The sequence below is a fragment of the Typopeltis vanoorti genome, chromosome 15, assembly GCF_054136105.1.
Source record: "Typopeltis vanoorti isolate ZY-2024b chromosome 15, IOZ_Tvanoo_1.0, whole genome shotgun sequence".
Lineage (NCBI taxonomy): Eukaryota > Metazoa > Arthropoda > Arachnida > Uropygi > Thelyphonidae > Typopeltis > Typopeltis vanoorti.
In genome coordinates, this window is record NC_143563.1 from 83,475,908 (window position 1) to 83,487,965 (window position 12,058).

A 12,058-nucleotide genomic window follows, 5' to 3' on the forward strand; every position below is an offset into this window, starting at 1 on the left:
AGAAGGGATTTATTGGAATAGTTCATGAAAGAGCAATAGAACTACAGATCCATCTGGAAAATTTAACAAATTTTCACTGCATTATCCACCAACAAAATCTGTGTGAAAAATCGATTAAATTCACAAATGTTATGGAAGTTGTAGTAACCAGTATTAACTTTATTAAGTCACGTGCAATTAATCACCGCTAATTTAAGGATTTGGCAGGCCTATTTTCGGATTATGAAGATGCTTATTATTGTGAAGTGAGGTGGTTGAGTAAAGGTAAAATGTTAAAACGATTTTATGATCTGAGACAAGACACTGCAGATTTTATGGACATAAAAGGAAACACAATTAACCAAGTAAAAGATGATGAGTGGGTGTTTGATTTAGCATTCCTTGTAGATGCCACCAGATACCTAAACGAACTGAATCTTAAATTGCAAAAACAAGGACAATTGGTCCATGAACTGCATGGACATGTCAAAGCTTTTTGTAATAAACTAAGATTGTTAGAAAGTCAGATAAGAGCTTGATATCATTTTCCTACTCTAGCAACTCATAAAAATATCCCTTATAATTGTTATGGAGATGAACTGAAGGCACTAAGCAATTTGATACAAGGTTTGCCGACTTCAAAAACAAAGACTCCACATTCGCTATATTTGCTCGTCCAATGGATGCTGATGTAAATAATGTGCCAGAAAACTTACAGACGGAACTTATTGAGCTTCAGGCGGATTTAGTGCTAAAATCAGAATTTAACAACATTGCTTTGATGGATTTTTATAAATTTTATTTGGTGGAAGAAAAATATGTAAATTTATGCGCCTTTCCAAGAAAAATCATTTGTCTTTTTGGCAGCACATGTGTCAGCAGTTTTTTTCGAGGATGAAATACAATAAATCAAAAATTCAGACAAGAATAACGAATGAAAACCTTGAAAATTCTATGTGATTATCCTTAAGTAATGTTAACATCAATATTGATAGTCTCGTAGTTGAAGTACAAGGCCAATCTTCACATTAAATTGTTATGTCGTTCATTATATTATAAAATTTATGTAGAGCTTTATACCAAAGCACTATATTATAAATAAATGAAATATGAAGTAGCAACTTCTTTTAATTCATTTAATATTAATTTATTTTATTTAATAATTTGGTCCGGCCCTTGACTCGGAGACAGAATGATAATTTGGCCCCCGAACTAGGAAAGGTTGCCCATGCCTGCTATAAGTTAGAGATGCCAAGAAATTATATATTCTTGGTTTCATCCTTTATCCAAGTGTAAGCAAACAAAATTTGAGTAATAAGTAACTTCACAACCAGGCTACTTGCATATAGAGGCTAACGAATTCAGATCTATTGCCTTACAGATGTATAATACTGTGCATTATGAGAAGGGAACGCTACCCAGTTCAGCTTTGACTTTTATTGAGGTCTCATAAGTGGGAGCCAGACCAAGATGAGCTACCAAGTTAGCTTCATAGAAACCTAATTAATGTAATGATACCATTTAATCCTATCTAGATAGAAATATTATTTAAAAAAATCTATTTTTATTTATATTTACAGGGTGTTCGGGATAAATTTGACATATTTATAATTAATTATATTTTTCCGTAAGTTACATGTATTAACACACACTTCTCTTCATTTAAAAGTTTGGACCCTTCTTCATTCATATACAAGATGTCAGAAAGGATGGATAGCTGGAACCCACCTGAATCATGGAAGAGAATAACTTGTATCATGATGATTCGTGCCCGCCATCAAAATAAGGATATTACGACTGCTGCCCAATGCTCCCTGAATACAGTAAAAACAATCAGGCATGAACTAGAGACTTGCAATGGTGACTACGAGGATGTAGCAAGAAGAAAGATCCCTAGCAGACGATCTGATTGCGTTCGTACAGCAGAATTCCTCGCAAATCTGCAGGAACAGGTGTTGAAGAACCCTGGCATTGGAATTCGGGCTTTGTTCGTGGAGTTGCTAACTGTAGTCAAGCCCTGGATAACAAGGGTAGCCAATGGTAGGCCGTATGTATGGCAGCAGGATTCGGCCCCTTGCCACACCTCTGGGAAAAGTCAAAAATGGTTGTCTGAAAATTTCTACGACTTCACCAGTCCAAATGTTTGGCCTCCAAACTCCCCAGACCTTAACCCCATGGATTATTTTGTATGGGGCGCAGTTGAAAAAGACACCAATCGCACTTCCAGTAATACAAAAGCCCAGTTAATGGATAAAATTAAAACAGTTTTTGCGGCCCTTCCCAGGGAGACTGTAGCATCAGCTTGTTCGAGGTTCCGAAGCTGAATTGAAGCTGTGATCGATGCTAATGGTGGTTATTTTGAGTAAATCTTGTTGATAGTATTGTAATTAACTCTGCCTGTAATGTTTTTTTGTCAATTCATTAAATTTAATAGATACAAAGAAGATTTTCTTTTTCCTTACGAAACTGTCAAATTTATCCCGAACACCCTGTATTTTAATCAACTGTGTTTAATGAATGTTTTAATGCAAAAGATAGATTTTATTATTGTATTGAAATAATAGAAAATCTCTAATAGATAACAGTTTCTTTGGAAACTGTTGGAAACATTTGTTAATTCATTGAGATGATCCTTTGTCTTAATGCTAACCCAGATCATATATAATGAGGTGTGTAAATTAAATTAATTAAAATCACATTATTGTTTTTAGGTCCTACATTACCAATAGTACCAGACTCTATTATCTCCAAAGCAGAATTAGTTGATTTAGAAAAGAAGTCGACAGCTTGGGAAGAACATTATTTTGATAGTGATTTTATACGAGCAAAGCTTGTACAGGTAGCAAATGGTATTGAGACCCATTATATTTTTGATTATGAGACAGAAGAAATAATTCAGTACTCCATTACAGTTCCAGGCTGTAAGTGTTTTACAATTTCTCAGTATTGTTTTAAATTATCTTAAATTTTGCCATATTCGTATTTTTGTGTGTGTGATGATTCTTCTAAATTTCAGTTATTATTATCCCAAGATCCCATGGAGTCAAAGACTAATCTAGTAGGTCCTTTTATCATACACACACAGCTCATCATACCATGCCTCAAACACACTCAAATTCTCTCCAGACGCCACACTCTCAGGCAAGGCATTCCAATCATTTGCAACTCTGTATGCAAAAAACCTGCTTCTCACTCCCCTGCTCACACCATCCTTATAAAGCTTCCAGGGATGTCCTCCGGTTCTCTCCTGATCTCCCACCGTTTTCTGTAAAATCTCTCCAACATGGATCCTATTACAACCCCTTACCAACTTGTAAGTCTATTATATCACCCCCTCTTCTTCTTATCCACTAGACTTTATAAATTGGTATCTTCTCAACCTTTTCTCATATTCGACATTCCAGAGATCAGAAACTACCTTAGTCAGTCGCCGCTTGACCCTTTCCAACATCTCTTTGTCCTTTTGAAAACCCAGGTGACTAAATCTGGGCACAGGTCCATGTGTGACCTAATCAAAGCCTTATACAATGGAACAAGAATCTCACTATTTCTACAAGTTAGTGTCCTCCAGATCATTCCCAGAAGTCTCTGTGTTGTCTTCACAATTTTGGCACATTGTGTCCCCTAAATTTCAGATCCTTATCTGCTGTCATCCCCAAGATCTCTTATTTCTTCCACCTCCAGCAATATATTCCCACCAAGCACAAATTCTACATCCCATCTTTGTTTCCCAAATTTTAAACCTTACATTTTGCAACATTGAACTCTCATCCCCATTCGCGTGCCCAATCACTCAATTTATTCAAGTCTTCTTTTAAGGCCACAACATCTTCTCTACTGTTCATAGTTCGTCCCAATTTGCATCATCTGCAAATAACTGTATCCCTATCTAAATCTTCGCCAATACATTAACATACAAGTTAAAGAGTAATGGCCCTAAAACAGACCTCTTAGGTACACCACTAGTGACTTTTCTTTTCCAGGATATTGCTCCCCCATACACAACTTGCTGATACCTACCAAATAGACAGTCTCCGATTCAATGCATTAATCTAATATCCAACTCCATCTGCTCTAGTTTGACTATCAACTGATCATGCATCTATCAAAAGCCTTTGCAAAATCTAAGTATACTACTGTGTATCCCTCTCCTCTGTCCAAGGAAGCCATCACTTTACTGTAATAAGTAAGTGTATTACTAAAACATGACCTCCCTTTAGCAAATCCATGCTGTCCATCATATATAATACCATTGTTATCAACCCAATTCTGGATCCTAGTTCTCACCAGCTTTGCCAACAACTTAACTACAACACAGATAAGCACACAGATTATTTTTGTTATCTAGTTCATTAATAAAAATATTTATTATTATGAATTATTTTCTGCCTTTTACCATAAATCATTATTCTATCTTTGATGACAGTGGTAGGAATGCTACTTAATGCCAAATTCCTACTTTGCAGTAATGTAAACATATCACTACAAAAATGAGTTTGCAGCAGTGGGGACTAGAATATCTAGAAGCAGAGAAACCCAAACCCAGCTTGATGCCAGTTAACTATTCGCTACTCAAAGATTTAAAGAAAAAATAATAATAGAGCAGGTGAATCCAATATATCCACTCTTCCACCATAGTCTGATAACTATTATTTTTCAGGAAATAACAATGGATACTAAAATATTAATTATAATAACTTTAATTAATACTTTCCTATATTTCAGCAATGTTACATTACCATCATCAGGAATCACAAAAACAATATGTGAATGCAGGCATGAACACCGGGCAAATGAGGCTGAAGGAAAGCAACCAAAGTTGGCCCTAGAGTTCTAGATAGCACCCCCTAGTACTATTCTATTAGCATTATTCTATCTTTGATGACAGTGGTAGGAATGCTACTTAATGCCAAATTCCTACTTTGCAGTAATGTAAACATATCACTACAAAAATGAGTTTGCAGCAGTGGGGACTAGAATATCTAGAAGCAGAGAAACCCAGCTTGATGCCAGTTAACTATTCGCTACTCGAAGATTTAAAGAAAAAATAATAATAGAGCAGGTGAATCCAATATATTCACTCTTCCACCATAGTCTGATAACTATTATTTTTCAGGAAATAACAATGGATACTAAAATATTAATTATAATAACTTTAATTAATACTTTCCTATATTTCAGCAATGTTACATTACCATCATCAGGAATCACAAAAACAATATGTGAATGCAGGCATGAACACCGGGCAAATGAGGCTGAAGGAAAGCAACCAAAGTTGGCCCTAGAGTTCTAGATAGCACCCCCTAGTACTATTCTATTAGCATTATTCTATCTTTGATGACAGTGGTAGGAATGCTACTTAATGCCAAATTCCTACTTTGCAGTAATGTAAACATATCACTACAAAAATGAGTTTGCAGCAGTGGGGACTAGAATATCTAGAAGCAGAGAAACCCAGCTTGATGCCAGTTAACTATTCGCTACTCGAAGATTTAAAGAAAAAATAATAATAGAGCAGGTGAATCCAATATATTCACTCTTCCACCATAGTCTGATAACTATTATTTTTCAGGAAATAACAATGGATACTAAAATATTAATTATAATAACTTTAATTAATACTTTCCTATATTTCAGCAATGTTACATTACCATCATCAGGAATCACAAAAACAATATGTGAATGCAGGCATGAACACCGGACAAATGAGGCTGAAGGAAAGCAACCAAAGTTGGCCCTAGAGTTCTAGATAGCACCCCCTAGTACCACACAATCAGCCCTAGTAGGCTAGATTGTGTGGTTTTGGCTGTTGGGCTGAAGATTTGAGGACGAGTGCTTTCCAAATTTGGAGCAGTCTCATGCACTGAAATTTGTTCAGGTTTAGAAAGTTTCTCAAGTCTGAGGCAGATTTGAGGAATAGCTCATTTGTATTTGCTGCAGTGTAATAGAGTGGCCTTCTTCCAGCATATCCTGTGGTGGGTGTCCACGGCATGGTCAGCAAGTCTTGAGTGGCTGTAATAGTGGAACCAGATATAGTTCTTGTTATCAGAAATTCTGATATTGGCTTTCCCACATGTTTGGTCAAAGAAGAACAATTTGCAACTGCAAGGGACCTGTAGACACCTAGTAGGTCTAGGGAATGTGGCTGGTCTTCTGTGGAGCAGATAAGGGATGCCAGGTTTCTATGTGGGCTGTTAGTGGTTGTGAGGTTGCAGATTCTTTGGATTTTTGTTAATTTTTCTGATGTGACCCGAATATATGGAATGGTGATAGATCTTGAGTAATCCCTGCTCTTAAGGGAGGGAGGGGCATTGAGGTTACAGGGTTTTAATATTTTTTTTGGATTTTTTGGGGATTGTAGCTATTGGCTAAGAGGGTGTTGAGAATATGGTCAAGTTCAGTAGTTAGGGTGCTGTTATCAAAGCTGATTAATTTTGCCCTGTTATCTAGGATTTTTATAATCCCATATTGTTGTTGGTAGGGGAGATGATGCTGGTGAATGTGTCTACCTGGATGTGTGATTTCCAGTAAACAGAGAATGCCAGAGATCCATCAGGCTGAATGTAATCAGAGTGTCTAGAAATGAGAGACTGTTGTTGTTTTCCTTTTCTAAGGTAAACTGGCATTCTCCTGTGTTAAGAAAATATGGAGTGTATCCAGGCCATGTAGGCCAAATGGAAAACACATCATCTGTGTAGCATAGCCAGACAGTGTGTTTATGTGGGACAGAGTTTAAAGCTTTTTCTTTGAAGTTCTCCATGAAGAAGTTGGCCAGGGGTTAAGAAAGTAAAGAACCTATGGTTGTCCTCTTTCTCTCTCCCTCCTCTCTGTTTGTAGAATTTTCCTTTCAAAATGAAATAGCCTGAGTTCATGGTGAACTGAAATAGGGCTGAGATATCAGGAGAAAATATGGCTTGGATGGGGTCTAAGGTGTCTTTGAGTGGGACATTAGTGAATAAAAGAGACATAAAAACTGACCATTATGTCAGCATGTTGGAGTGTGAGGTTTTCTATACTGGCTTTAAAGTGTGTTTTTAATTTTAATTAACAAATCAGCCAAGGTGTTTTGCCAGTGTACTGTGTGAGCACTTTGGCTGATTTGTTAATTAAAAAAATGCTGCAGGGATAATTATTATCTCGAATTGTTGTTTTCCTTTTCTTAGGTAAACTGGATCCTGGGATGTTGATTATTTAGATGTGTTAAGAAAATGTGGAGCGTCTCCAGGCCATGTATGGAGCCTTCACCGAAGCCTCTCTGCATTTACAGTCACACCAGCTTTACCCTTTAAGGGAAGAAATTGCCTCAACTTGCATTCTCCTGGTCAACACTAGCAAAACTATTCGTGTATCTTGCCACAATACTGAACGTTGACCTTTGGATGATCCTTTCTGGAATCTTGAATGCTTCAGCAGACAAAGAATTTTGAAAAATAATACATCTGCATATCAGGAAATATGAAAATCTACTAAAAAAACTCTACTTTCAAGCCTCAACTTCCTCCTAACATGGTAGTAAACTTATCATCCTTCATCCTGAAGGCAGGAAGCAATTAACACACTCACATGTGGCCATGACTGTGCACTAGCATCTAAAAAAAATTCGTGCAGAAGAAATAATGATCCAAGTCTGCTCTCTAGCCAAATGCTGTGATTATGTGACACCTCCAGGGAGTCCAAAGACTCATCGAGGGAGAGTGTGCCAACAGCATCGAACAGTAGATCCTTCCAACTACTAACCATGCTCAAACTTGCTTAACTTTTTGCATGAGCCATTAGTAGCAAAGGCTCTACCAATCAACCAACCTTTGCTGGCAAATGGGGAGACTCAGCGTGAACAGGGGAACACAGTGGGAGAAAGGCTGATGCACCAAGAGGATATGAATGTGTGTGTAGACAAAAAGGGAAGGAGATGACTTGGGATGTTGAGAAAACAGTTAGATTTGAAGAGGGTTCTGGGATGAGTAAGAAGAAAAAGAAATGGCTCAAGGAAAGTATGGAGTTGAAAGTTTAATTTTCACTTGGTTAGAATATAATAAATTTAGTTTAATCCTTTATCCAAGTGTGAGCAAACAAAGTTTGCACCTGAAAGTATCTTCAGGACTGGGGTAAGGTGGTACAACACTTGGTTATACTATAAGGCACTACTACTAAGGCAATTAACGTGAAGTCATTAGTCCTTATATACAAGTAACCCAGTCATGAAGATACTTCACACGAAAACTTTGTTTGCTTACACTTGAATCCAGGACAAAAGCAAGAATATAATTTCTTAGTATCTTTAATTTATTGTATAATCAAGTGCTTTTGACTACTTATATACTGGAAATATATGACTTCTGAATTACTTCAACCTTGTCTCTGGGTCTTGGGTTCACACTGGTGGCACCTCGGATTTTGGCAAGACACGTACTTTGGTTTTCTTTCCTTTGTTTTTCGCTTTGATATTTGAATTTTATTTTACTGCTGCTAGTAGCTTCACTTCCCATCCACTAGCACTGGATTTTTTCAATAAATATTAAGATTGGTGATAGTGCAGGTAATATCTGCATTACAGGATTACTTTTGGCTGTATCATGGCCACCATTTTATAGTAGCTCAAATACACATTTGCTGATTGTGTAGAATTATTTCTTTATTACAGGATTATTTAATTTTCAGTCTTATGACTGAAAGGTTTCTCTTATAATCAAATAGAAATGCTTTAGTCTTTTCCCCTGGCATAATGGTACCAATTCTTCCAATGGTGCGAACTCTAGTAATTGAAATTTCAGGATGTGAAGAAGCGAGACAGGCGACTAAGGTGTTAAAAAAGATAGGGCTAATTAGATTTATTCTTTCATGCTATACAGCAGAGAGAGAGAGAGAGAGAGAGAGAAATATTTAATGGCAGTTAAAGATTTGGAAACAAGGGATAAACTATCACAGGGTTATACATTCTAAGGTAGAAACAGTAATACCTGTAGTGGTGGGAAGCCAGATTAAAACAGTAAAAACTGAGAGATTTCCAAAAATTCTGGAAGTTATTCTGATTGGCACAATATAATACTATATGACACAAGGCTGAGAGTGACTGGAAGAAGGTTAATGTATAGAAAATGACATATGGTCAAGGTTATGGTCGATATTGCCAAGAAGAGAGGTAATATTTACAGTGTATTTGGAGGGAAAGCTGATTCTGGATCAGAGCATTGGTAGAATAATGACACTTATCTAGAATCTGGTCAGTAAATGAAATTTGTGCTCAGTAATTATTAACAGCCAAGAATTCGGCTTCCCTTTCTTTCAGCCTGATCTGTGAAGTTAGAGAATAGGAACTACTTTTATTATGAACACTGAAGTTACCAAGGAAGATAGTCTCACCATTTAGGGAATTAGATTATAGGAAATTAACCTTCAGAGATAAATTATCAAAGATATTAATGCAGTCGTTGGGTCTGCACGGTTAGTCTAGTGGCTTTGCGCTTTGCAATCATATGCCTGGGGAAGGAGTGTCCCAGGTTTGATTCCCGTTAAAGACGTGAGGAATTTGAGGATCTTCCTCAGGCATAGCCAAGTTACCCAGTCTTGGGTGTGGGCAGTAGGTTTTTTCCGCCAGTTTATCTGCCGTTTTTCATCCCACAAGCAGGCAAACTGGCCCCGTGAACATACACTTCTACAGTCAAAACTAAACTCCCCCAGCAGCAGATCGGTTGGGAGTGATACTAACAAGAAGTCACATCTAAGTAACACGCGGACCCTGCATAGGAAGCGGGAATAACGCGTAGTTAAAGAAGAAGATTAATGCAGTCATTGGAATTGGGAAAGTATAAAACAAATGAAAGTAAAGTGAGACAGTGAACTCTTGGGCAGATGGTATAGAGGGAATTAAAGGTTTAATCATCTCTCGCATGGAATGTCAGATCTGACAAATGTAAATGTTCTGCCCTTTTTATTGAAGGAATCACATAGAACTATGATAGTTAAAGTAAAGTGTAGTTCTAGAAGACTAAGCATTCTCCTTCTTCTTTTCAGCCATTTTCTGTCCCCTGCTGGATGAAGGCCTCCCCAGTTCCTTCCACCTCTCTCTGTTCTTGGCAAAGGTTGACCAACTTTTCCCAACAAAATTTGACAATTCATCACTCCACCTTCTTTTATGATGGCCTCGTTTCCCTTCTTTTGGAATCCAGTTCATTAGTATGGTGGTCCATCGCTCATCTTCTCTTCTGGATATTCAGCTCATTTCTATTTTATTTGCTTGTGGTGTGAAGAATGATGTCAGTGGTATGAGTCTGGCTTCTTATCCAAGTTTTTCACTTATCTTTTAATGTGATGTCAAGCATCAACCTCTCCATTTTTTTTTTTTTTTTGAGTTGTTGCTAGTTTATTTGCCAGTGCATTTGTTTGAGACCAAGTTTCACAGCCACATGTGATGACTGGATTTATATGCTAGTTAAATGTCTTCTTTTTAAACAGAGTGGGATATCATTGTTTTAAAAAAAGCTTTTCAATTTTCTGAATGCACTCCAGGCAAGTTGAACTCTTCTATTTATTTCCTTTTGTAGTCCACAGTTTAGATCAATGAGATGACCTAAGTATGTATATGAAGACACTCTTTCCAAGAAATTGTTTTCTATTATTATGTATTTTGGTGTTAAAAAATGATTAAACATGATTTTAGTTTTTTCTCTGTTTATTTTTAGACCAACTTTTCTGCTTTCATGATATAGATCTTCTACCATTATATTAAGTTCTTCTAGTGTATTTGCAAAAATCATGATATCATCTGCATATCTTAGGTGTGTTATCTGTTATTGATTTTTATTATTTTTTCTTATTAATTTTTATTACTAAACGGAAATATTTCTTGAAGGACTGCTGTAAATATTTTGGGTGATAGAGAGTCTCCTTTGTTGTCAGACACCTTTTTCAATTGATATTTTATTGCTACTCATGTGAAGTTGGATTGTTGCTGTTGCAGTGTGGTATATTTCCTGGAGGAGATCCATATAGAACCAGGTTATGGAGTGTTTTGATTATTGCATTAATTCTGATGGAATTAAATGCTTTTTCATAATCAATAAAGGCTAAACAGAGAGGCAATTGGTTTTCTTCTGGTTTTTCTATTATTTGTTTTAATGCATGAATATGCTCAATTATGTTCAAGCCTTTATGGAATCTTGCTTGTTCTTCAGGTTGATTTGAGTTTAGAAGAGGGGTTAGCCTGTTTGTTGTTACTTTTTTTGAGAATTTTGTACATATTAGAGAAAACACTAATTAGTTTATAGTTCTTTACTTCTTCTTTGTCCCCTTTTTTTTTTAAATAACAGTATTAGAGTAGCATTTTTCCAGTTTTCTGCTATCTTCCCCTCTTCTAGGCATAGATTTAGTAAGTTTGTGACATCGTGAATTATGTTGTTTCTTCCTCATTTAATTAATTCTATGTGAATTAGGTCTTCACCAGGACATTTTCCATTTTTCATTTGTTGTAATGCTTGTTTTACTTCATCTGAAGTGAATGGGGGAATTAATTCCATATGTGATAGGGAAGAGTTATTTATATTTGTTTTATCTATTGAGGGATTACTATTGAGTTCTTTATAATATTATTCTGGTCTGATTAGGATTTGTTCTTAGTTCCTTATTGTAGTTCTATTCTTAACTTTTATTGCAGTTATTTGACTTTTACCAACTGATAAATGTGTTCTTAGTATTTTCATCTTTTTATTGTTTTCAATTTTTCTTTTATTTTTGTAGTGTTATAAGATCTTATTTTGTTTCTGATCATTTCATTATTGTTTTGCATAGTTCTGCATATTCTATTTTAGAAGTTAAGTTTTTGTCTTGTTTCATATTTCGTCTCTTTTTTAGTAGTTGTAAGGTTTCCTCCAAAAGTTTATGCAGATTGTTGTTTATTTGTTGCTTTTGAATTCGTTGGTTGGTCTAGTTTTTGATTGAGTTTTTCTTCACCATCCTTCTTGTTTTCAATAGGTTTTAAGTCAAGCATTACCATTGGCTGGTAATGTTTTTGACCAAGCATTACCAGCCAATTAATGGATCATTAATTATTGTAAGGCAGTGTCTAATAATGTTTTTTTTTTTT

The 12,058-nt window shown here is 36.0% G+C and overlaps 1 protein-coding gene across 1 annotated transcript in view; it reads left to right on the plus strand.

Annotated features, from left to right (window-relative positions):
- The window catches only part of LOC150098938 (uncharacterized), a 205,455-nt gene that overhangs the window by 20,136 nt on the left and 173,261 nt on the right, over positions 1-12,058 (plus strand). Inside the window, exon 3 of the mRNA XM_090405465.1 lies at positions 2,691-2,900. Within this exon, the coding sequence (XP_090261591.1) occupies positions 2,691-2,900 (210 nt within the window). The remainder of the gene's footprint in view (positions 1-2,690; positions 2,901-12,058) is intronic.